This window comes from Lynx canadensis, chromosome D4, assembly GCF_007474595.2.
Source record: "Lynx canadensis isolate LIC74 chromosome D4, mLynCan4.pri.v2, whole genome shotgun sequence".
Taxonomy (NCBI): Eukaryota; Metazoa; Chordata; class Mammalia; order Carnivora; family Felidae; genus Lynx; species Lynx canadensis.
The window spans coordinates 57,033,161-57,060,255 of NC_044315.2; the positions used below are offsets into that span (position 1 = coordinate 57,033,161).

The 27,095-nt window shown below is 39.4% G+C and overlaps 1 protein-coding gene across 1 annotated transcript in view; it reads left to right on the plus strand.

Moving 5' to 3' along the window:
- The window catches only part of LOC115499103 (phospholipid-transporting ATPase FetA-like), a 114,598-nt gene that overhangs the window by 43,012 nt on the left and 44,491 nt on the right, over nt 1-27,095 (plus strand). Inside the window, exons 3-11 of the mRNA XM_032595519.1 lie at nt 4,342-4,400; nt 8,835-8,948; nt 9,742-9,840; nt 11,669-11,730; nt 17,007-17,079; nt 17,449-17,519; nt 18,562-18,644; nt 19,438-19,596; nt 22,033-22,121. Of these exons, the coding sequence (XP_032451410.1) occupies nt 4,342-4,400; nt 8,835-8,948; nt 9,742-9,840; nt 11,669-11,730; nt 17,007-17,079; nt 17,449-17,519; nt 18,562-18,644; nt 19,438-19,596; nt 22,033-22,121 (809 nt within the window). The remainder of the gene's footprint in view (nt 1-4,341; nt 4,401-8,834; nt 8,949-9,741; nt 9,841-11,668; nt 11,731-17,006; nt 17,080-17,448; nt 17,520-18,561; nt 18,645-19,437; nt 19,597-22,032; nt 22,122-27,095) is intronic.

Here is a 27,095-nt window from a genome sequence, read left to right on the forward strand (position 1 = left end):
TTCCCTGCTCATGGATTGGAAGAATAAATATTGTCAAAATGTCAATACTACCCAAAGCTATCTACACATTCAATGCAATCCCAATCAAAATTGCACCAGCATTCTTCTCGAAACTAGAACAAGCAATCCTAAAATTCATATGGAACCACAAAAGGCCCCGAATAGCCAAAGTAATTTTGAAGAAGAAGACCAAAGCAGGAGGCATCACAATCCCAGACTTTAGCCTCTACTACAAAGCTGTCATCATCAAGACAGCATGGTATTGGCACAAAAACAGACACATAGACCAATGGAATAGAATAGAAACCCCAGAACTAGACCCACAAACGTATGGCCAACTCATCTTTGACAAAGCAGGAAAGAACATCCAATGGAAAAAAGACAGTCTCTTTAACAAATGGTGCTGGGAGAACTGGACAGCAACATGCAGAAGGTTGAAACTAGACCACTTTCTCACACCATTCACAAAAATAAACTCAAAATGGATAAAGGACCTAAATGTGAGACAGGAAACCATCAAAACCCTAGAGGAGAAAGCAGGAAAAGACCTCTCTGACCTCAGCCGTAGCAATCTCTTACTCGACACATCCCCAAAGGCAAGGGAATTAAAAGCAAAAGTGAACTACTGGGACCTTATGAAGATAAAAAGCTCCTGCACAGCAAAGGAAACAACCAACAAAACTAAAAGGCAACCAACGGAATGGGAAAAGATATTTGCAAATGATATATCGGACAAAGGGCTAGTATCTAAAATCTATAAAGAGCTCACCAAACTCCACACCCAAAAAACAAATAACCCAGTGAAGAAATGGGCAGAAGACATGAATAGACACTTCTCTAAAGAAGACATCCAGATGGCCAACAGGCACATGAAAAGATGTTCAGCGTCGCTCCTTATCAGGGAAATACAAATCAAAACCACACTCAGGTATCACCTCACGCCAGTCAGAGTGGCCAAAATGAACAAATCAGGAGACTATAGATGCTGGAGAGGATGTGGAGAAACGGGAACCCTCTTGCACTGTTGGTGGGAATGCAAATTGGTGCAGCCGCTCTGGAAAGCAGTGTGGAGGTTCCTCAGAAAATTAAAAATAGACCTACCCTATGACCCAGCAATAGCACTGCTAGGAATTTATCCAAGGGATACAGGAGTACTGATGCATAGGGGCACTTGTACCCCAATGTTCATAGCAGCACTCTCAACAATAGCTAAATTATGGAAAGAGCCTAAATGTCCATCAACTGATGAATGGATAAAGAAATTGTGGTTTATATACACAATGGAATACTACGTGGCAATGAGAAAAAATGAAATATGGCCTTTTGTAGCAACGTGGATGGAACTGGAGAGTGTGATGCTAAGTGAAATAAGCCATACAGAGAAAGACAGATACCATATGGTTTCACTCTTATGTAGATCCTGAGAAACTTAACAGGAACCCATGGGGGAGGGGAAGGAAAAAAAAAAAAAAAAAAAAAAGGACGTTAGAGTGGGAGAGAGCCAAAGCATAAGAGACTGTTAAAAACTGAGAACAAACTGAGGGTTGATGGGGGGTGGGAGGGAGGGGAGGGTGGGTGATGGGTATTGAAGAGGGCACCTTTTGGGATGAGCACTGGGTGTTGTATGGAAACCAATTTGTCAATAAATTTCATATATAAAATTAAAAAAAAAAAAAAACCAGAGTAGGAGAAAATATTTGCAAATTGTATATGGAATAATTGACTTTTATGCAGAATATGTAAAGAACTTTTATAACTCAGTTAAGAGTTATTAAAGACAACCCAGTTTAAAAATGGGCAAAGAATCTGAACAGACATTTCTCCAAAGAAAATATATAAATGTTCAGTAAGCACATGAAAACATAGTCAACTTCATCATTAGTCTAGGGAAATGAAAATCAAAAGCACAATGAGGAGTGCCTGTATGGCTCAGTTGGTTGAGCGTTCGACTCTTGATTTCGGCTCAGGTCATGATCCCAGGGTGGCTGAGTGTGGAACCTGCTTAAGATTCTCCCTATCCTTCTCTCTCTGCCCCTCCCCTGCTCATGCTCTCTCTCTCTCTCTGTCTAAAATAAAATAAAATAAAATAAACCACAGTGAGATATTACTTCATGTCCATTCAGATAGTTAAAAAAAAAAAAGTCAATAACAAGCATTGGTGAGGATGTGGAGAAATTATAACTTTCCTATGTTGTGAGTGGGAATGTAAAATAGTGCAGCTACTGTGAAAAACCATTTTGCAGTTCCTCAAAAAGTTAAACATAGAGTTACCATATGACTCAGAAATTGTACTCCCATGTATATATCCAAAAGACATGAAAACGTCCACACAAAAACTTGTACACAAATAAATGTTCTTAACAGCTTTATTCATAATAGCCAAAAGATGGAAAAAACCCAGATATTTATGATGGATAAATAAATGCAGCATGTCCATAGAATAGAATATTATTCAGTCATGAAAAAGAATGAGATAGTAATACATGCTGTAATGTGAATGAACTTTGAAAATATTATGCTGAATGAAAGAAACCAGTCACAGTAGACCACATATTATTCTATTTATATGAAATATCCAGAATAGGAAAATCCCTAGAGACAGAAAGTAGATTAGTGTTTGCCAGGGACTGGGGAAATGAAGGACTTAGAAGTATGGGTTTTGGGGGGCCTTTTGGGGGTGATGAAAATGTTCTGGAATTAGTGGTGATGATTGCATAGCCTCATCAATATACTAAAAACCACTGTATTGTACAATTTAGGGTGGTGAATTTTATGTGAGTTATATCTCCAAAAAAAAAAAAATTTAATAGTTGCAGTGTTAAGTTTCTAGGACCTGGAGCCAGAGACTTCTATTAAAGGATGAGGTGAGTGAATTCAAGGTCAGGTAGGAGTCTCTAGCCTAGAGGAAGAATCTTTGAGAACCAAAGAAGGAAATTTCTTTGTAATTCTGGAAGCCATGAGTCAAAGACATTAGAGGGCTGGAAGAAAATAGATACTCAGTATAATTCGGAAGCAGATGGGTTGCTAGAACCCACTCTCTGAGGAGACAAATTCTGTGGAAACAGTCTGGGAATTTCTAGGAGCACTAAGTGTAGAAAGCTTAGCAGCAGTGCCACCTCTTCAGGCCAAATTCTGGGTTGTTTGGTATATATACCATTCAAGCTCAAGAAAATTGGGAAACACTCATACCATATTCATTTAAATAATTAAGATATTTTCTCCTCTAGAAACACTTCCATATCCTACTTTCCTTTACTTTCTTCTCTTCTGTGCACCGCAACACCCTATTCTTACCTATATCACTGCTTTTACATTAGATTGAATTTTTTTTAATGTTTGTCTTCCCCCTTTAGGAATAGGAATCCCAGTATGATCAGGAATAATGTAACCCTAGGACCTAGCATGAAGCCTGACACCTGGCAAGAACTTAGTAAATGCTTATTGAACTAATGCAGAATTGAAGAGACTATAGGAATGTTTCACTCAGGACAAAAAATATCTATTAATAAAATCTATCTGAAGAGTTTTCATAACAGTAATGGGCTCACAATTTGAAATAGTGCGTAACACCTCTGTATGTTGATATGATGATTTTGGCATGTGTTGTAGTTATCAGTCGCACTCCCACTAAACTTCAGGTCCCTTAAAAGTCAGGGACCGTGTCTTACTCATCTTTTTATCCCCTCACAGCTTCAGACACACTGGCCTGTGTGCAATAGATGCTCATTAATAATTTATGGATTTAAATTTCATTAGCAAGTTTAGGTAAAACTGCCTTGGGAAGAACTTCAGATACCTTAAAATAAGGTGCTGGAACTGACTGGTAAGAGAGGGCTGAGTTTCTGTCTTTAGCAGTGATGTTGGTACAGGCCATCCTATTGTCTGTGGAGACAAAATCTAGAATTACTAGAGGCATTCATGGTGGAAAAGTCCTCAAAAGTTTGTTGTCATTTTGCCTCCAGAAAACTTTAACACTTAAGGATTTTTATTTTTATTGTGTTTCTTGATTCTTCAAATAGAAAGAAAATCCCATTGAATTTTTTTAATGTGTATTTATTTTTGATGGGGCGGGGAGCAGAGAGGGACAGAGGATCTGAAGCAGGCTCTGCCCTGACAACAGTGAACCTGATGCAGGGCTCAAACTTATGAACTTGAGACCATGCCCTGAGCCAAAGTCAGACACTCAACTGACTGAGCCACCCAGACACCCCAGGAAAATCCCATTTGTAGACATAATCCTCAGTGAGAAAGTGTGACGATTTAGTGAAGTCTTCACTGGTGGTCAGCATCCCAGGCTGATCTTTAGAGGGCTATCCTTATCATTTCTCTCTTCTCTTTCAGAACGAGAGAGATATCTGCAAGCCAACAACAGAGAATTCAATACTAGGTTTGGATATCCTGTGAGTATCGGGCCTCCAGTTACTTCAGAAGGGGGCTGGTATTCTCTAATATTCCACTTTGTGAGTGGGGCATGAATTCATTGTAGATGTAGATCCTACAGCATAGATTCTACTTTCAAACTTCTATACAACAAGGGCTGGTACAGTGAGGTCTTAGAACAACCAAAATTAGTTCTAATGACCCAGGCTCAGGAGAGAATAGATCTCAGATTTGGGGTTTCATATGTCACTTCTAGCAAAGAGATGCTATAGTTGCTTCTTACACAAATGAAACCATAGTTCAACTTTATTTTCCACTTACCCATCTATCTATGACAATACATATAGATCTACCCAATACATTTAATAGTGGCATGGTTTTCCACTCTTATCAATATACCTTAATTTGCTTAACCAGTCTCCTATTGATGAACATTAAAAATGTTTCCATTCAGGGGTGCCTGGGTGGCTCAGTTAGGTATCTGTCTTCAGCTCAGGTCATGATCTCATGGTTCATGAGTTCGAGCCCTCCATCAGGCTCTGTGCTGACAGCTTAGAGCCGGAAGCCAGCTTCACATTGTGTGTGTCTCTCTCTCTCTGTCTCTCTCTCTCAAAAATAAATAAACCTTAAAATAAAATGTTTCCATTCATAGCCAGGTGCCCCCTCCAAAAAAACAAAAAATAGTCTCCAGTGTTTTGCTATGATAAATGGCAAACCATTTATCTGAATGAACACCATTATACGTATATTTTGGCACATTTATATGAATATATCTTACGAGAATTTCCTAGAAGTGAGTTGGCTGGACCAAAAGAAAACACAGTAAAAATTGTGATGCACAATGTCAGACTTCTCTCTGAAAAGATTATATCCATTTATATTTCTACCTACAGTAGAGACTGCTTGTTTTTCCATATTCCTGCCCAACTAGGTATTATCAATCTTTTTCATCTTTGCCAGGCTCTTGAATGAAAAAACATTTTGTTCTCTATCTTTCCTTAATTTCGAGTGAGTTCAATAATCTTTTCATGTTAATTAACCTTTTTTATTTCTTTTTATGGAAACTACCTGTTAATGACCTTTGCCCATTTTTTATTGGACTGTTCATTTTTCACTTATTTATTTATGAATAGCTCATAAAAGTTATGTATTTAAAATTCATACATCAGCACCTATCCTTGCCCACATCTGCCCCCTATAGGGAATCACTTTTATTACTTTCTTAGGAATTCAGTGCTTTGTGTAAAGAAAGCAAATCCTTGGGGCGCCTGGGTGGTGCAGTCGGTTAAGCGTCCGACTTCAGCCAGGTCACGATCTCGCGGTCCGTGAGTTCGAGCCCCGCGTCGGGCTCTGGGCTGATGGCTCAGAGCCTGGAGCCTGTTTCCGATTCTGTGTCTCCCTCTCTCTCTGCCCCTCCCCCGTTCATGCTCTGTCTCCCTCTGTCCCAAAAATAAATAAATGTTAAAAAAAAAAAAAAAAAAAAAAAAAAAAAGAAAGCAAATCCACTTTCTTACACTATTTTTTTTAACGTTTATTTATTTTTGAGAGAGAAAGAGCATGAGCAGGAAAGGGGCAGGGAGAGAGAGAGAGTCACAGAATCTGAAGCAGGCTCCAGGCTTTGAGCTGTCAGCACAGAGCCCGATGCAGGGCTCAAACTCACAAACCACGAGATCATGACCTGAGCCAAAGTTGGTCACTTAACCAACTGAGCCACCCAGGTGCCCCTTTCTTACACTATTCTGAACCCTAAGTTGTCAAGATGCTTTCATAATAGCTTTTTCTTTTTTTTCTTTTTTCACCTGCGTAGTATTTCCTATGCAGATTTAGCATAGTTTAGGTTACCAGTTCCTTACAAATTGACATTTGGATTGTTTCTAGATATTTACAGTTATATAAGCAATGTTTTTAGTTTATGATTTCTGAGTTAGGTTCTGGATAATAACAGTGTTCAGAGTATGGCCATGGAAGCAGATTTCCCCCCTTTCTACCTTCTAGGCATGTATAAGAGGCACTATAGAGCAGTGAAGCTAGGTTTTGGCATCAGACAGACCTGCTTTTGAGCACAGCTGTACTCCTTACTAACCTTGCATTTTTAGGCATGTTTTTTTTACCTTCTCTGATCTTGAATTCCCTCTATGAAAAGGGCCTGATAATGTTCACCTTACATGGTGGTTATGGGAGTTAGATATACTTGTGAATGTTAACTCTCTTTGTCCAAGAAACTATAGCCCCTTGAAGAAAGGATATAAGTCTCATTCATTTCTGCATCCCCAGTTTGCATCGCAATATTTGGCACATAATGGCATTTGATACATATATGCTGAATTAATAAGCAGATCTGACCTATTCTTATATATTTAACAACCATTTCATTTCCACGGCCCATTGCTCATTTTTCTCCTATTTTTCTACTCTCTTCCATTCCTACTCCTTTTCCTCTCCTCAACCCTCAACTACTGATCCCCATTATGGCTTTGGCCTTATGTTATCTATTCCCCCATTTAGCCAACAGGCAGGTCTCACTGCACAAATAGCCCAAACCAAAATCTACCACCTCTGTTATGCTTAAATTTTATCACATCTGACAAAAAACAAAACAAAACAAAACAAAACACTGAAGAAACTCATAGGTAAGCAGATGTTCTACATTCTTTAGATACCACTTCTGGCCTGGCATTTAAAAGTAGAGCAAAATACTCTAGTTACCAAGTTAGTAAAGAAGTACTGATATTTCTGTCTTGAGACAGAATCAGCAAGGCTTTTGTCTTTGTTTGCTAAACAAGTGCTACAAAGTGAGTAGAAACCTAAATACATTAATCAGCTATAAAATCAAATGGAAAATCGGTAGTGAAGGCCAGCTGCTACAGCAAGGCAAAAGATCAAAAGATCTTCGGTTCCAAGTATCAGAACCATCTGGACTTAGACACTGAGAAAGTCCGAGTATTTCATGATCAAAGAAAACTTTTTCCATGTTAGAATAGCATATTCTCAGGGTTAGAAAGGCTGATAGCGATCATTTAATTAGAACTTCATTCAAGACAGAACTATGAGCTTCTCTGGGATAGATCTTTAATTTTTTTCAGCCTCCACTAGTAGAGCCCAGAATAGGGCTATAAACAGAGCAAGCCTTGAGAAATCTATAGTGTTTGACTGATTATTAACTAGAAAATTATGGAGAAAACACCAAAGAAATCTTAGTTTCTAACTAAGATCTCTAAACTCCTAAGCTCTATGACAAACTTCTCTTCCCTAAGGAAATACATGGGTGAGTCTTGACTGAATAATGGATCTAGGCTTGCTGGTCAAGTTTTGACCTTAGGACTAAGTCGTTTTAATTCTCCAAGAGAAGGCCTCTGGTGCTTTCCCAAGGCAGATTCCAGCAAGATTCTTCATACTTGAGCAATATCTGTACTTCACGACTGCATGTGGGTTTTCCTTTTGTTTTGGCCTTATAGATGGAGGAGGTAGGGAGAAGCCCTATCCTTAGGAAATTGTTTGGTCTCATTCTTTTGCTTTTCTTGAGCTATTCAAGTTCTAACATCTTAAGTCGCATGATTGAAGACACAAAGGTAGAAAGTAAGATGGTCCTGTCAACATCCTGAGATCGGGATTGAGAAGGGAGCAAGTTCTCATTTTCACACAGCAAAATCATATAAACCACAACTATTCAGACTCTCTCAGGACAAGTAAAAGGCAAGTGTCTTCCCATAGGGACCACTGTAGGAACCTCCAGTGGGCTAAGGTTGAAAGAGTAATTTGCTTTTGGCATCTGACATCCTTCAGCATTGAAAGCAATATGTAAAAGCACACCAAACTGAGTTTGCCAGGCTTAGAAAAACTTCATTAGAGAGCTCTATACAAATGGCAGACTTGCTTTTTAGGGCTAAGGAGGACCAGAGAGTCACCCATAAGATGACACTAAAGGATCTCTGATTCTATGAAAGGAAGGCATTTGGATGTCTATGGGATTCAGGGGACAGCATAGTCCCAACTCGGCAACTAACTATGTGGTCTTGGGCAAATAACTTCACCTCAGTGCCTCAATTTCCTCATCCTCAAAAATGTGATCATGTAGTACTCTCCTCAGAGGGTTGTTATGAGGATTAAATAAACTGCTACACATAAAATGCTTAGAATAGTGCCTTGCATGTAGTAAATATTCAATAAATGTAAGTTTTATTGTTGATTTTATTATCATTATTATTAATAGCATCAATAAAGAAAGAATTCTGTGCCTCAGAATAATCCCATATTGATCAGCCTTGCCTTCTTTGCATTCTCTAGGTCTCAAAGAAAAGTAGGGGACAAACACTTCTTCCCCCCTTCCCACTCACCCTATGGTGGAGGAACTATGGCTTTTTCCTGTTTCAAGGAGTGGTTTTGGTCTTTTTTGTTAAGATTAGGAGGTGGAGTCTTTTGTTCCTCTAATTGCACTTGTTTTCTTTTACTTGCAGAACAATACCATCAAGACCTCAAGATATAATGTCTTTAACTTCTTGCCCCTAAACCTATTTGAACAATTCCAGAGACTTGCAAATGCATATTTCCTCGTTTTGCTGTTCCTCCAGGTATTGACTTTGGGGGCCTTTTCCACAGAGCACTTTATCAGTATCTCTGGGGACTGGTTGTGTAATCAGTTCTTCCCCTCCCTAAACTGAGAAATGTCTCTTTGGATAACCAGCAAATGAATGGGCTGGAATGTCAGGCTGGTCCTATAGAGTAGGACAAGTTCACTGAATCCCAAGGAAGGGGAGCTCCCTCATCATGGCTGCATGGCCACACTTCAGCTTGACCCAGCAGGCCACAGACTCTTTACCCCAACCATAGTTACAACCCCATTCCTCATTTGTTGTCCCAGCCTCCCTGACAGAAAGCTAACAGAGAGGAATTCTGAGAAAAGAGAATGATTTAGAACATAAGAATACAAGCACAGGGCAAGGAAGCAGGGCAGGGTCGGCCCAAATTAGGAGAGAGGGACAGATTTTCTCATTTCCCCTTGTGCTGAGGGATGGGATATGGTTTTCCGATGTCCACTTTTATCTCCCAGCCCCTACAGCTCCTTGCCAGAACCTTCATTATCAGAGGAGAAATAGCCCTTTGTCATCAAGACAAAAGTAGTGAAGTTCAGTACAGATGGGTGGCAACTTACCATATCCTCTTCTTTCATCCTTTCTTGGGAGTTGTTTATTTATATTTACTCCTATATTATATTACTTATATTTCCACAACAGTGAAAAACAACTATGATAGTTGAAATCATTATGAACCTGTGGAGGTGAAAGTGGTGGGGGTGGTGCTGAGGTGAAATACATTGTCCTTTAAGCTTTCTAACCTAAGTTTCTCCCTCCTTCCCTCTCACAGTTGATTCCCCAGATCTCCTCCTTGGCATGGTACACAACTGTGATCCCCCTGATGGTGGTGTTGTCCATAACAGCAGTGAAGGATGCCATCGATGACATGGTGAAGTGGCTTCCTGGGCCTCTAGTGTTTCACTGACCTAGTCTGGCTGGGGGGTCAAAAGGGACTTCCCAGAACTACCTAGTGCTAGGAAGAAGCACTGAATTAAAAGAGATGTTTCCTTTCCTTGCTTCCTTAACCATCCCAGAAGAAAATGTAATTCCCTTTGCCTCAAGATTGATAGTCTATGCATGGCCAGAAAGGGGCAGTGCAAGGCCTTTCTGTGTCTTCCAGTGCCACCATTTAGCCCCTTTTCGGGGCTTCCTTCCATTTCCTTTTTAATAACCCCCCTCTTCCTTCACTTTGCTTTCTCTGAGTTTGCTCTCATCTTTCTTCCTCCATTCCTCCTTCTCCAAGTTTTATATTCCTCTTCCCTTCCTCCCTGTCCACTCCTCCCTCATTGCCCTGTTCTTATTTTTCTTCTCCCCTTTCCACATTCCCCTTCTCCTCTCTAGCTCTCCCTATTTCCCTTTCCAGTTTTCACTTCTGTCAGGGATGCTCAGCTAGGAACTCTCTGGTTTTAGAGCACTTCACAACATAAACAGAGGCCAACTCCTTTCCTGGCCTTGGAGGGAAAAACTGGCTTCCAACGAGTGCTGCTTGGCATCCTCTTTGCTCCTTACAACATCAAATAGTCAGCATACCGCCCCAGTACCAGGTCTGCTAGTGGGATTTAGAAAGTCAGACCTGTTGACCTGCCTCCATCTTCCCTCAGAGAGTCCTTCTGATTTTGCCAGAATGGATTTTAAAATTTTTTTTTAACATTTATTCATTTTTTGAGAGACAGAGAGAGAGCACAAGCAGGGGAGGGGCAGAGAGAGGGGGAGACACAGAATCTGAAGCAGGCTCCAGGCTCTGAGCTGTCAGCACAGAGCCCGATGTGGGGCTTGAACTCAGGAAACGCGAGATCATGACCTGAGCCAAAGTCAGACGCTCAGCTGACTGAGCCACCCAGGTGCCCCACCAGAATAGATTTTTAGACCAAACTTTGCAAGCAGGATGTTTCTTTAGACTTTTAACTCTGCAACTCTTTTAAACCCAGAATTAGCCATGTAGTGGTTGTTTAGTCACAATTCAGATGTGCAAAAAATGTAACTTTATTTCTCTATAACTGAACTCAGTATAACTCACAACTACCACCCCGCCATCCCGAACCTTTTTGATTGAGAGCTGAAAGCTAGATTTGCCAATTCAGGATAACCCAGTTACTTCTGGGTTAGAATTCAGTTTCTTTAAGATAAGCATTCTGACAAATTCAAGATTCTCTCTGCCCTTTTCATAGTCCTGCCGTTTTCCCAGGGAGTAATCTCAATTGGAAGTAGAAGATTCATGTGAGCATCAGTACATGCTCTGTATTGGTCCCTCTTCTATTTGGTCTTTGAATAGAAGATCTTTGTTGCTCTTTCCTTATTGCATCTACTGTAGAAGCTTCTATATGTTGACTATGGTGGGGGAAAGTTTGAGAATTCTTAACTTTCCCTGCTCCTACCAAGGTGTGTGAGACTCTAGTCCTGTCCATCATTTTTCATTCTCTCCTCTGTGACTTTTGACTAAATTATTTGTTCTCATTCCCCCAGGCTTTGGCTTTTGATATTTAAAACCAAGATTTTGTCTCTTTCTTCTCCCTTGGTTCTTTTTCTGACCTTCTTCCCATCTTCTCTGAGACAATCAGCCTCTTACCCTGGTTTTAATGGTAGAAAGGCTTTGGGAGGTAAAGAAAAGTTATAAATAAGAAGTACATTGGGTAATATTTCAAAATATTAAACTATTAACCTTCTACATGCAATTTACTCTTTTCCCATTTCCTGAACATTTTCTTGTGTAATTTTAGAAAAGGCACCAAAATGACAATGATGTCAACAACCGTTCTGTAATGGTGGTGATGAATGGCAGGTAAGTTGTAGAGAAATCAGTTTAGGTAGGACCAGCTCTGGCTTAAGGTTGTCCTTGCTAAAGCTTGATGTGCTGAGTGCTTTGGAAAGGTAATTCAGGACAGTGAAAAGAACCTAGGGTTGAACATAAGAATTTGTTTCTAGAGCTAGTATACCCTGAATTTGCCATGTGACCTCAGACCTCTCTCGGCCTCCTATTTCCTATCTATAAAGTGAAGATAATATTCTCTACCTTAGAGGATTGTGGCAAAAATGAAAACGAAATAATATATATTAAGGCCATTAACAATTTATGACATATAAATGATTATTATTAGTGCGGTGGTGAATATGGAGATAGAAATCTGTCTTTAGAACATCAGTAGATTCTGACATGCCTTATTGGCCATTCTACTAAATAGTCTTTGATCAGGTCATCTTGTGTTAACAATCTAAAGAAAGTATTGGTTTTGACCCCATTACTATGGTGTTTGGTCATAGCTATCTAAAGTGTTGTCAATAGGTAAATGTTTATATTTGATGATATCCTACAAAATTTGAGCAATTTACCTTTGGCAGGAAAGCATTGAGGCAGACATAATTCCTATATAAAGCAAAATATGAAGACTATCATAAGAGACACAAGAAGTTATAGGAATTAATAAAAAATGAATGATCATAGCTAGTTAAAGAAATCAAGGAAGACTTTCTGGAGGAGGTAACGTCTATGCTAGGTCTTAAGGGATGGGGAAGAATTCAACCAATAGAGGTTGTATAAAAGAAAAAATGACAAGTGTGCGCAGTAGCATGACTGCAGATTAGTACAAACTTGAAGGAATTCAAAATTGAAGTCCAGTCTTTTTCACAGTGGCCCTACAGAATACCCAGGAGCTATGGTTTTAATCATATAATTCTATTATGTGAAGTTCTTGGGCATTTAATTCTGTTATTTATTGAGGCTGCTAATTCTTACTCATGGTGGATTATTCCCTCAAGTGTTTTGGTCTGTTGAAGCCTCTCATAAGATGCCACCAAAAAATACAATTATGATTAAAAAGAAAATTTAAGGGGCACCTGGGTGGCTCAGTCCGTTAAGCATCTGACTCTTGATACTGGCTCAGGTTGTAGTCTCTCGGTCCTGAGATTGAGTCCTGCTTCAGGCTGAGCATGTTGCATGCTCTCTTTTTCTCTCTCAAAATAAATAAGTAAACATTAAAATAACAATAAAAAGAAAAAAGAAAATTTTAAAGAAAGGAATAAAGTAAATAGAAATAAAAAGAAAAGACAAAACTGAGTGTATTAGAAATTTGCTAGGCTAGGGAGTTACTGACCAAATGGATTTCATCAAATGAACTCCCCAAGTAGTTTGAGCACTTGGGTTTCGAAAGACTATTGGAAAAGAATTTTCCATAGAGTGGTTTTAGGATGGGAGGTCACAAGCAGGGCCTTGTTAGACTTTTTCACTCAGTGAAGCTGGTTATTGAAACAGTCTGTATTTCAGAAAGTGGCTTGTCTTTTCTAGAAGACATGGTTTTCAGTAGAGCTGCTATTGAAAAAGTTGGTTTTGCAAGTTGTGATTTCTGTCATTTTCATTTCTCAATAACTTTGGCTACAAGCACACTGTTGGTAAAATTTTCTTTATGAGAATTCTAAATGTCCTGGGTTGAGGTTGTACCATTTCTGAGGGGTTTTGTGTTTGCTTCTGCCAAGTAACTCAAGGATATCACCTGCTGAAACCTAATTTTGAGGAATTGTAAATTTGGATCCCACACCTCACAATGTTACAGATTCTTAGGGGAGAGTCCTCTATTCTCTGACCCCCAACCTTCTAGAGTAAGATAGACAAACTTTCTTGCCAGTGGGTTGATTTTTTTTAGACCCCCTTTTACCTAATGTTGTTGTCCTTTCAGAGCTTTATGAGGGGTCCTTAGTTCCAACTCACTGCCTCTCAAGATCCTAAGGCTTCATGCCCTATCCCTCTAGTGGACTAAATTAAAGCTAATTGCTAATCATTAAGATTGACAATCCCTTCGCTCACTCAGAGCAAGAACTTCAGAACATGCTGACCTTTTAATTTTTTTCCTGGCTCTACTTTGTGGTAAACATAGCCTTGCTTTGGGAAAGAATGTTCACTTTATTATATCTACCATTTATGAGTGTTTGTAGTAGGAAAAGTACCAGTATGTTACAGAGCTTCAGGAGGTACCATTCACATAAAACAGAATATAATGTGAATGATCTCTTCTGGAATCAAAACACTGCCTTCTCTAGCTCTCTGATCTATTTTTTGGTTGGTTGGTTGGTTGGTTGGTTTGTTTGTTTGTTTGTTTGTTTTGAGAGAGAGAGAGAGAGCATGAGCAGGGGAGGGGGTGGGGAGAGAAAGAGAGAATATCCCAAGCAGGCTCTGTGCTGTCAGCACAGAGCCTGATGCAAGGGGCTCAATCTTAGGAACTGTGAGATCATGACCTAACCCAAAATCAAGAGTCAGATGCTTAACCAACTGAGCCACCTAGGTGCCCCTCTGATCATATTTTCTAAACCAGAAGTTAGAATGCAATGCCTGGAAATTAAAAATGTGCTTATGGCGCAACAGTACTGAATATTTTAAATCAGAAAGGAATATCTTCCCCTCTTCTAAATCTGGGACACATGATTGTTATAATGTTCAGGAACAAATTGGTAATAGTTTGACAGCTCCTTGTATCATAAAATAGAAGCTTTTAATTCTTCAGGAGAAGCCAGAATGTTGTAGCCCTTCTTGCCATGTTTTACTGGTGAAAATGACGGCTGACAGAGTGCAAAGTAAAACAAAGTAAAGCAAAATACAACAGATATTCAGATGTCTTTCTCCAGCTCTTGTAGCTATTCCCCTTCAGTATATATAGCAGGTTTGAAAATTAGTAACAAAATAAGTAAACATATTATATTTTATCTGCATAAAGATGACACTTGAAACCAAGGGAAGTGGGTGCCTAGGTGGCTCATTCAGTTAAGCATCTGACTTTGGCTCAGGTCATGATCTTGCAGCTCATGAGCTCAAGCCCCATGTTGGACTTGTGCTGACAGCTCAGAGCCTGGAGCTTGCTTCAAATTCTGGGTCTTCCTCTCTCTCTGCCCCTCCCCCACGCATGCTCTCTGTCTGTCTGTCTGTCTGTCTTAAAAATAAATAGAAACATTTTTTAAAGCAATTTTAAGGGCGTCTGGGTGGTTCAGTTGGACACTTAACCAACTTCAGCTCAGGTCATGATCTCATGGTTTGTGAGTTTGGACTCCACGTCAGGCTCTGTCCTGACAGCTCAGAGCCCAGAGCCTCCTTCAAGATTCTGTGTCTCCTTCTCTCTCTCTGCCCCTCCCCAACTCGTGCTCTGTCTCTGTCTCTTAAAAATGAATAAAAAAAGTAAAAAATGTATTTTTTTAATTAAAAAAAAAACAGAGAAGGAGATACAAGGATATATAAATAATGGTTTTACAACAAGGACTTACATTTATAACATACAGAGAAAATTTAATTTGGAATAAGATTTAAAGAAATATAACCCAGAGGGAGTGCCTGGGTGGCTCAGTCTGTTAAGCATCAGACCCTGATTTCAGCTCATTATCTCAAAGTTCGTGAGATGGAGCCCCGAGACAGGCTCTGTGCTGATAGCGCAGAACCTGCTCAGGATTCTCTCTCTCTCTCTCTCTGCCCCAACCCTGCTCGTGCTCACACTTGCGTGTTCTCTCTCTCTTTCAAAATAAATATTTTTTAAAAAAGAAATATAACTCAGGAAGTGGAAGAAGATTATCTAACTGAATTTATATTAAAAGACTTTTTTTTTTTTTAAATAAAAGAAATTTGGCCCTTTTCAAAGAAGTTATCTTCCCAGTAAAGGTGTCCTGGGAAAACCTGTGCTCTGGCAAAGTGGTGATGTGTGTCATGCCTGCAGATTACAAGGCTTCATTCAAAGGTGAAACATACAATGGCGTTCAGGTGTGCCTTCTCTTTGCCAGCTCTTTGGGTGCTTGGCATAACAGAATTGTTACAAAGAGGTAGCTCATATTTCCAAAATTCTTATGGTACTGTGTATATCTTGCTTCGTTCTTTATCAGAAAGGAAGGATTTATGGGCTGTATGCAACTGGGGAAATTGAGGTACAAAAAACAGAAGGGGAAAGAGCCAGTAGTATTATAGAATCTGCTCCTACTGCCAGCTGCCTTTTGTGGAAGTGAGGATTTGAGGGGTCAAAAGTAATCCAATTTTAACATAAGTAAATAATATTGGTACAACCATATATGATAGGATATACATTTTATCTATCAAAAAGAATGAGCCATATCTTCTATAAGTACTCTGCAAGATATGTTATTACATGAAACATGCAAAGTGCAGCAAATTCTGTATTTAGTGTATAACTTAAAAAAAATTTTTTTTAATGTTTATTTATTTTTGAGAGAGAGAGACAGAGCACGAGTTGGGGAGGCGCAGAGAGAACCGGAGACACAGAATCCAAAGCAGGCTCCAGACTCTGAGCTGTCAGCCTGATCTGAGGCTCGAACTCCCAAACTGTGAGATCATGACCTGGGCAGAAGTGGTACCCTTAACCAACTGAGCCACCCAGGCACCCCTCTAGTATATAACTTGTATTTATTTATTTTTTTAAATTTTTTAATGTTTATTTATTATTATTGAGAGACAGAGAGACACAGAGTGTGAGCAGGGGAGGGGTAGAGAGAGGGGGAGAACAGAATCTGAAGTAGGCTCCAGGCTCTGAGCTGTCAGCACAGAGCCCAACGCAGGGCTCGAACTCACAAACTGAGAGATCATGACCTGAGCCGAAGTCAGTCGCCTAACCAGTTGAGCCACCTAGATGCCCCTCTAGTGTATAACTTTTAAATGTATATGTTGTACCATTTGGATTGATATTTTCTAGAAACAAATACAAAAATTTGCATTTGCTACCTTGAGAAGCAAAACTAAAATCTGGGGAGAGAGAATTTTTCTTTTTACATGCTTATTTATTATTTGAACTATTTTTTTTTTTTTTACCATATGCATGTATTACTTTTAGTTAAAGAATAATTAGGGGTGTATATGACTACATATGCATTTTAAAGAGTTTTAGAAAATCCTTATAACCTGAAGTCAAGAGAAATGGGCCCCCTTCTTGATTATAGCAAGGATGCATCACAAACCACTTTGGTTCTTCTATAAGCCTTGACTTCATCTCCACTTTTTTCTTTTTATTTCTTTTCTTGACCGTCAAAGCAGGGCTATAGGGAAATTCTCAGAACAGGCATTCAAGGCACATTTTCTTACAGGATAAAGGAGGACAAATGGATGAATATTCAAGTGGGAGATATAATAAAACTAAGAAATAATCAGCCTGTCACGGTGAGTACCTCTGTGCATGGTGGTTTCTTCTTTTTGACTTGAGTGGGTACAGAGGAACCCTCTCAGCACTTCTGCTGCCACTGCTTTTGATGACCTCTGTCTGCTTCACTGTGCATCTGGAGATGAACGGCTCCTGTACGAAGTTTGTTTTTGTCTGCCTCCCACCATAGCTACAGATAAAGAATGACTAGCTTTAGGAGAGGGTGAGTGTGGTAGCAGCAGTGGATCCTAGACAAAGAGTGTAAACCAAATATCTGTAAAATTCTTAGGATGAATATCTGCTTCTGGGGTAATTGCTTTTTTTGCCACTGTAATATTAAAAGTCTGCCTTCCTGCTTTCCTTATCTTCTCTGACTTTTCTGACCATAGGCTGATATACTATTACTCTCTAGCAGTGAGCCTTACAGTCTGACGTATATAGAAACAGCAGAACTTGATGGGTAAGTGTTCTTTCCTGATGGTCATTTTAAGACCATTTAGCCAGCTTAGAGAATTTCTCACGGAGGGAGAGAATGATGCAGGGAAGATGGAAGTGCCAAAGATACTAGATATATCCAGATAAGAGAAAATAGGAGGCCAGATCCTTGGGATTTCAAGTCTAAAACTGAGCTCTTAGCAGCAACAATCTTGCATCCCCTGGGTGCAGAATAAACTCTGTATTCTCCATCTCTAAACTGGAGACACTCTCACTGTATTCAGTAATGCTGAGTAGCAGGAAAGAGGTAAACAGAACTGTAAAATTTCTGAATAGAGTTCCAAGGTTTCCAGTGGAGGTTTGGGGGGTGGGGAGGATGAGTATGGAGGTAATTATTTACTGATAAAATACCACATTCTGTAAAGGATTTAAATTACAAATTCATTACCGTGCAAAAGCTAAGGTCTTAGGAGGATAGAGACCATCTTCAGGAGCTTGTCCTGTGGAGTTTTGTATCAGTGGCATTCTTACAACTATTCCTCTTGGTGCCCAAGCTTTCTGAAATGTGGTTTCCATTTTTGTTTCTGTCTCTATGCATTCCTGTATCAGCAAATGGTTAATTGGGATTCCTTCATGGGTCCTATAAATATTTATGAGGTGAGGAGTATGTTTACTTGGAAGTATGTGCAAGCTTCTTAAAAGGACCTGCTCCTTATTCTTGAAGGGAGCAGGTGCCACCTTCAGGTTGTTTTGTGATGTCTCTTCAGCTTCATGTAGAGCACCTGACCAGCAAGATTTCCTGGATTGGTTAAAATATTACTGGTGTATTGCAGGGAATGAGAGCAGAGAGATAGGGGAGTGAGTGGGCTAACGCTCAGCTTCCTTGTGAAGCCATCTACCTCAGTACTGTCCTAGACAGAGAACAGTGGGGGTCACTCTTAGAGCTCAGACCTATAGCCCAAGCTCTATTGGCAATATCTATTTCCTGCAATCCGAAGAAGAAGAAGACTTAGGCTGCTGGTGTATGTATGGCTTGTGCTCTGGTGACTATGTGTCCTTTGCTATAGTGAAACCAACCTGAAAGTGAAGCAGGCCATCCCAGTCACCAGTGATTTGGAAGATAACCTGGAGCTGCTTTCTGCCTTTGATGGTGAGTTAGGAACTACACTCACCCACCCACATTTTTATCCATAGAGGACTGGTTAAATAAAGTATGGCACATCCATACATTGAATTCTACATAACTTAGTAAGAACAATATGCAAGTTGGTATTTAGTCACATGGAAAAAATATCCACAACATGTTAACAAGTGAAAGAAAACGATTATAGTAGGCTGCATAGTATATATAACATAAGCTTATTTTTGGAAACATGTATGTTTATGAGTACATGTATAGAAAAAGTTGGAAGGATGTACTTCAAAAGATTAACAGCACTTATCTCTAGGCAATTTTACCTTCTCCTGTCTGCTTTTAGTATTGTATATGTATTTAGTATTGTATATGTATTTAGTATTGTATATGTATACGTCCTTTGTAAAAAGGACATATTCTATTTTAGTAATCAAGAAAAGGCCAAATTATTTCATTTTGAGAAAAATGCTAGATTTGCTTTAAGTTAAGTATTTTTTAAATTTCTTCAGATTCAGAGCTCATATTACCTGGTAGTACTGATGGTGATAAGTTATCATGTGGGTTTTTCTCTCTCTGAATGACCCATGTCACATACAGAATTACTCTTCTTTGATGCCCAGAAACCTTTGTCTGCCTTTCTAAAGGGAGCTGGTAATCAATGGGCAGCAGTTAAGAGAGGATAGGAAAAAGATGTATGTATTTTGAAAGAGGGATGTTCTTTCCTCTTGTTTGTTAAGCCTCTTTCTGTTCTGTTAGGAAAGGCCTGAGATTACAGAGCCAGGACTCTTTCTCCTTCATTTTTCTTCAGGAAAAGTGACGTGTGAGTCTCCCAATAACAAGTTGGACAAATTCACAGGAATACTGACTTATAAAGGAAAAGACTTCACCCTGGACCATGACAAGCTGCTACTCCGAGGCTGCATCATCAGGAATACAGATTGGTGCTATGGCTTGGTGATTTATACTGGTATGTCTCCTTAGAGTCACAGCAGACTTCCATTCATGACCAATTTGTGCTTATTCAGTTTCTAAGTTGTAGATATGGGACTCAGAGATATATCAGAACACTATGGCTTTGAGACAGAAAGGGAGGGAGGTAGATGGATGGATGAAAGATTTAAGAAAAAAACCTTTTTTCTTAGGAAAAAAAAAATTTTTTTTTCCCCAAGCAATGAGCTGCCAATGTTATTAGCTCTGCCTTTGTTAAAGGAAGTCTTTATGTTACAAGACCACAGGACATTTATAAGTCTTTCTGATCTGGACACAAGAGAAGGTATACACAAGAGAAGGTATACACATAGAAAGAGTGTACATGGAATTAACATGTAAAAGGGGAACATGTGAAAGGAGAGAGTATATATATGGATTACTCCCAGGAGAGAATACACACGGTGTTCATTATGGAGAAGAATATGAAATAAAATGTGAGGGATTCATGGCAGAGAAAAAGCAGTGTGGATCATTAGAATTGACCCCTCTTGTTTTTATAAAATTTTTTAATGTTTTTATTTATTTTTGAGAGAGAGAGAGACAGACAGAGTGAGTGGGGGAGGGACAGAGAGAGAGAGAGACACAGAATCTGAAGCAGGCCCCAGGCTCTGAGCTGTCAAAACAGAGCCCAAGCGGGGCTCAGACTAACGAGCTATAAGATCATGACTTGGGCCGAAGTCAGACGTTCAACCGACTGAGCCACCAAAGCACCCCAAGAATTGGCCCCTCTTGAGATGTCATTTAGAACTATAATCCCTTATGCTTAGTGAGGGATTTTCTTGGGTTATTCTTGGTGGTTCAGGAAAATGGAGGAAGAAGCTTCTGTGCTACCTACCCTGTGCACTTGGTAACAATGGAAATTGATGACAACAACCATAGTAAACAGATAGGGAACACTGAAGATAGCATCAAGGAAGATTTACCACAGTGAATACTATTCAACTCAGAGCTCTCCTTCTAGAGAATTCACTCCTAGACATGAGGATCCTATATGCCTCACTTCTGTGGAAAATAATTGGAACCAAGCCATAGAAAGAAGCCTAAGAGTCCAGGGAGGCCTTAGTAGAACTTTTTTTCATTGGTTCTTGAGCTATAATGGTGGCTTCTAGGCGGACTAGACTCAAACCCCAAAGATTTGAAGTACACTTATTTTCTTCACTGTACTTCAGCAGCTACCCCTATACATTGCCATTTATAAAAAGCTCATTTTTCAGCAAAAGGTTTTTTTCCCTAAAGTAATAGCAGTGAGGTTGCCAACCAGCACAAATTTAGTTAAGGTTTCCCTCTGACTCTTGGTTTACATGGTAGCAAAAAATCTTTTGGGGCTTTGGGAAACTCAGAGCAGAAGAGAACTGATAACCACTTAAGAGCATCTTGAGGTATTCCGTGCAGAATTTAGTTGCTCTTCCCGCTACATGATACCCAGGTTCAACCGTGATCTCCACATCCTCCTTGAAACTTGTGGTAAGGCCATTCTTTCTAAGGACCCTTGGAAGATTCTGCCCCGTGTAGCTGCCTGGCTCTGAGCCAAACTTCTCATCCCTTCAAGCCCTTCAAGAAATGTTTGAGAGGAAAGAATGGCATAGCTTATGCCCTGCATTCTCAGTGTTTGCCTACATTATCAGGGAAGTTCTAGTTCCCCCATGTGTAAACATTAATGAAATTCCTTCATTAGAATACATGTAAAAATAACAATCAGATGGTAAAGGCCAGAGAAATTGCTACTTATACTTTCTTCTAAACTGCTTATGTTTTGGTCAGTAATATTCACTAAAAGCTCTTTACTTCTGTTTACTATCTGCCCTGTCATGAGGAAATACAATCTCTGTGTCTCAGCCCCAGAAAAGCCCCGGCTTCCATCTCAGAAGTCACTGCCATTGCCTTTTCCATTCTTCCTTTCCCAAGTAGAAACTTGAAATAGAGCCTAGCCCAACAGTAGTTTTCCTCAAAAGAAGGTAGAGATCTCTTTATCAGAAAATCTCTTTTCTAAGCTAAATAAACCAGATGATGATGAGAATGAAGCTTGTGGCTCCTAGTGTTGAATTACTATATTGTACACCTGAAACTAATATAACACTGTATGTTAACTGGAATTAAAATAAAAACTTAAAAAGGAAGAAGCTTGTGGCTCCTATTCTGACTTAACTCATCTATAAAAAACTAGACTCTCTGAGGTACCAAAAAAAGAGGAATCAGGATTGGTGCACTTTGCAGAAATAGTTGTGATTATCCTTAGAAACAAAATGTTTATTTTTTGAGTTATTGGCACCAAGTATGAGCCTTTCTCCAGGGCTTTATCCCCTGGCTTTGGCAAGAGGTTTGATTAGGTAGTCATAAAGGTATATTTCAATCCAATTTCAATCCTCTGAGTGTATTCAGTGATTCTAAGAGCTGGTCTTCCTGTTTCACTTAGGACCAGACACCAAATTAATGCAGAACTGTGGAAAGTCTACCTTTAAACGGACGCACATGGACCATCTCTTGAATGTCCTTGTGGTCTGGGTAAGTTGAAGACATTTTTCAACTTCTTTACAAGTAGACATGTTTTTCTTCCTTCCATAGCAGCAGCTGGCATTTCCAACTTGGAATTTAGTTGTTTGAAACACTCAAACAGTTTTAGTATGCCATTTACTAATGTCAGAAGCAAAAAAGAATAGAGCCAATTGACAAGGGAGTCTGTTCTCTAGTTTATACCTGTTAGAGAGAATGATCACACTTTGTTTAAGATTTGATGCTTTGATTAATAGTACTGGAACAGATCAAGAACCCTGCTTTAGAAATTGACACAATTATTTTCCCATAACCTATTTTACTCATGGATACTATAATAAAACTTTACTTGAACTAATAGAACACCTTACTTAAACTGATGATTTTCAAACTGTTTCCTTAGAGGAGTCTGCTGCAGGGGGAATTGAGATCAAGTGAGTTTTGTTCTGGCTCCCTCATTCTGATATTCTCACTTCAAAAAGAACAGCTTCACATTTGTCTGTTCTGTAAGATACCAGTTGAAAAATAAAGATCCTGCTGCTGAGAAATGAAATTGGAAAAGCACTCGATAGATAATAATAGCTTTGATAACAGAAGTTTAAACTGAAGACTAATTTCCCTGCTATCCTATATAGGTTGTCCTTATTCTTGTTAGATATAGACATTGATTTCTTTACTTATACAATTTCTTTGCATGACTGAGCAATTTCAGTGCTGCCTGTACTTAATTCTATGACTTTTTATTTTTACTCTATTGCTTAGACTCTTGAAATTCAAAAATGCCTTTTGTTTCTGTGTATTTCTCACTAATATCTGAATTATAAACTGCCTCTTCTCCATTATTTATTATGGGAAATACTGCAGTTCTTTTCCTAAATCTTTTGGATTTAGTAAATGGGGTTTTAGAAAATTAGGAAAGTTCATTCAGCTTTGAGACCAGAAGCTAGTATCCACTATCTTTCTTTCTACTACTAACTGCATAGCTTTTAGCAGTAGAAATAAAGTGACATTTCCTGGTTTCTTAATGAGGAAGACAGTCACATTTGAAAATTCAGGAAGGTGACATGGGCAAATATGCCGCTGGCTATATTAGGAACATCTATCATTAGGCACTAAGTTAGGTCATTTAGCCTGGGCTTGTTTTCAAAACAAGATGTCTCCCATATGCCTAGGAAGTTTCACCTACTTGTTTACCTCTCTGAAGGTCAGTCATAATAGTTGACATCTGTTAGAGTGATTTTAACTTTTTAGAATATTCATTATTCACTTAACTGTAGCCTCACTACATCCATGACAATAAGCAAGTCCATTTGACAAATAGGCAAATTGAGACACAGTAAAGATAAATATCATAAATAAAATCCTACAGAAAAATAACAGCAAAGACAGGTTTATGACTCATTAAGTCATCAACTTGTAGTTATTGAAAATCTATCATGTGCCCAGTATGTGCCAGATGTTGTGAGAATCACAAGGATGTATAAGATCTGGATGCAGCCCTCAAGTGTATAAAGGGGGCAGTGCATCAATATGTGTCAGATGTTTTACATATGTAATTTTGTTTAATCATCTCATCTATCCATCTAGGCATAACTTTTCAAAATCAATGCTCTTTCTGCTATACTTGCTGCCTCCCTGGGAAGGCAAAATGAAAACACATGAGAAGTCCTGGTTAACAAGGCAGATTGACCACATACCAAAAAATTATAAAATTAAAAACAAAATCTCCAGATTATGGGAAGAGCCCAAATGTCCATTGACTGATGAATAAAGAAAATGTGGTAGATAGAGATAGAGATAGAGATAGATAGATAGATAGAATGGAATATTACTTAGCGATCAAAAAGAATGAAGTCTTGCTATTTGCAACAATATGGATGAAACTAGAGCATATTATGCTAAGTGAAATAAGCCAGTCAGAGAAAGACAATTATCATATAGTTTCATTCATACGTGGAATTTAAGAAATGCAATAGAAAGGGGCGCCTGGGTGGCGCAGTCGGTTAAGCGTCCGACTTCAGCCAGGTCACGATCTCGCGGTCCGTGAGTTCGAGCCCCGCGTCAGGCTCTGGGCTGATGGCTCGGAGCCTGGAGCCTGTTTCCGGTTCTGTGTCTCCCTCTCTCTCTGCCCCTCCCCCGTTCATGCTCTGTCTCTCTCTGTCCCAAAAATAAATAAAAACATTGAAAAAAATTAAAAAAAAAAAAGAAATGCAATAGATGAACATAGGGGAAAGGAAGGAAAAATAAGATAAAACAGGGAGGTAAACCATAAAAGACTCTTAAATACAGAGAACAAACTGAGGGCTGCTGAAGGAGAGGTGGGTAGGAGATGGGCTAAATGAGTGATGGGCATTGAGGACGGCACTTGTTGGAATGAGCACTGGGTGCTCATATGGAAGTGATAAATCACTGGGTTCTACTTCTGAAACCAAGACTACACTTTATGTTAACTAACTTGAAATTAAATTTTAAAAAATAATAAATTACAAAAAAAGAAAATCCCACAAGCTTCTAGTGAGGAATAAAAGATCATATACCAGGATCAAAAACCAGAATAGCATTGGCCTCCTCAGCAGCAACAGCAGAAGGTAAATATTAATGCCTTCAGATGTGTGCCAGAAAATTGTTTGCAGCCTATAATTCTAAATCTAGTAAAACTGTTAATAAAATTCAAGTATAAAGAAATATCCATATGTATAAAGATTCAAAAAATGTGTTCATCCTGTATAATCTCTTAGGAAGCTCCTATTGTGTATACTCAAGCAAACCAAGAAAGTAAACTAAGAAAGAAGATAAGGAAGCCAGGAAACATGGAAGCGGGTGAAAAGAAGTCCTAGGATGATAGTTGAATAGCAGGCCTAGAGAACCCCCGTGCAGATTAGAGAAGGACCATAGAGGTATCTGCAGGGGGGGGGGTCTCCAGAGAGAAAATGTAGTTCTCTGCTTAGGTTCTCACAAGATAGAGGCAACAGAGGGTCAGTGTAAATGCTGGGGCAGCTGAGCTGGTAGAGTAGCTGCTATAAATGCCTATATTTGAATGGTCATTCATGCAATCTTTCCTTCAGAAAGTGTGAAATGTTGTCTGAGGTACTGTATTCACTTTTGGGCATCAAGTTTAAGAGCATTGAGAAGCTTCTTGAAATGACTATAAAGAAGTACAAACAGGAAATAAATGTGTAACAGCCCTGGCAGAGGATGAACCATCAGTAGACCCAAGATGTTGATGAGTTTTTAGAAGGCAGAAAGCGGATAGATTATATACTTTTTAATGTTTATTTATTTATTTTGAGAGAGTGAGCAGGGGAGGAGCAGAGAGAGAGGGAAACACAGAATCCCAAGCAGGCTATGTGCTGACAGCACAGAGCCCCATGTGGAGCTGAAACTCAAAGAGTGTGAGATCATGGCCTGAGCCAAAACCAACAGTCAGACGTTTAACCAACTGAGCCACCCAGGTGCCCCTAGATTATATTGATAGACAAACCAGGGTAGTGAAAACTTCAGTGCAAATGCATTCTTCCTGGTAGAGCTCAATCATAGCTCCAAGCTAACATTAGCAGGTATGAAAAGTAGGGGTGGTATATGGAATAATGGTCAAGATAATTAATTTAAAAACTGTCCATAAAACAACATGGGCAATAATTGGCCCCTATACCATCCTGACACCTGTATAGCATACATATAGTAATAACAAGTGTATTTGCCTTCCAGTCTCAGAAGGGAACTGCTTTCTAAAGAAATGTAAAAATTATCTCAGAAGGCTAGGGCTTCTTTTTTTTTTTTAATTTTTTTAATGTTTTATTTATTTTTGAGCCAGGGAGAGACAAAGCATGAACAGGGGAGGGTCAGAGAGAGGGAGACACGGAATCTGAAACAGGCTCCAGGCTCTGAGCTGTCAGCACAGAGCCCGACGTGGGGCTCGAACTCACGGAGTGCGAGATCATGACCTGAGCCGAAGTCGACCACTTAACCAACTGAGCCACCCAGGCGCCCCAAGGCTAAGGCTTCTGATGTGGGTCTCATCACTTCAGAGTAAAACCCACTTTATTTCAATTTTAAGGGATTCAAATGTGCTTTCATGTTCCTTGTGTACCTGAGGGTGAGGCCCATCAAATAACACATACTACCTACCTACATAGAACTTGTGCTTCCATGTTCCCATTCAGGAGAGTGGCCTACTGGGGAAACAAAATTAACCAAAGGAAACAAAACCAACCTATAATGATCAAACTACTCTTCTCCTCATATTTTTAAGTGTACTAGAGGGAAAACAGGAACACACAAGAGGAGGAAGAGGGTGAACAAGTAAAATAACTGACCCTGGAATAGACATTATAATTCAGGGAAGAGAAAAGAAAAGAACTTTTGAAAAATTCTTATTACTGTTCTTAGAAGAAGAAATTGCAGGGGTGCCTGGGTGGCCCTGGGTTAAGCAGCTGACTCCAGCTCAGGTCATGATCTCACGGTTTGTGAGTTTGAGCCCTGCGTCAGGCTCTGTGCTGACAGCTCAGAGCCTGGAGCTGGCTTTGGATTCTATGTCTCCCTCTCTTTCTCTCTGCCCCTCCCCTGTGCGTGCTCTCGCTCTCTCTCTCTCTTTCAAAAATAAATAAACAATAAAAAAAATTATAAACAGTTTACAGATAAAATTATATAATGTGGGCAATTTGCTTAAAAGGGGAAGAGGAGTTTTAGGTGTAATAAGACTGGCCCTGAATTGATAGTTGTTGAAGCTGGGTGATGGGCACATGGGGGTTCATTATACTATTTATATAACTTAATAAGTGTTTGAAATTCTTCATAATAAAAAGCTTTTTAAAATCTTATTTTCTGAGAATGGTCTCAATTATACCTGCTCCTCCTGCCTTTTACATCCTTGTCTTCAAAGACTTGCCCATCAGTGACCTCACTTCAATAATGGAGTGATTGAAAGCTCGGGTTCTGGAACTGGTTCAAAACCTGTCTCTCTGGGCACCTGGCTGGCTCAGTTGG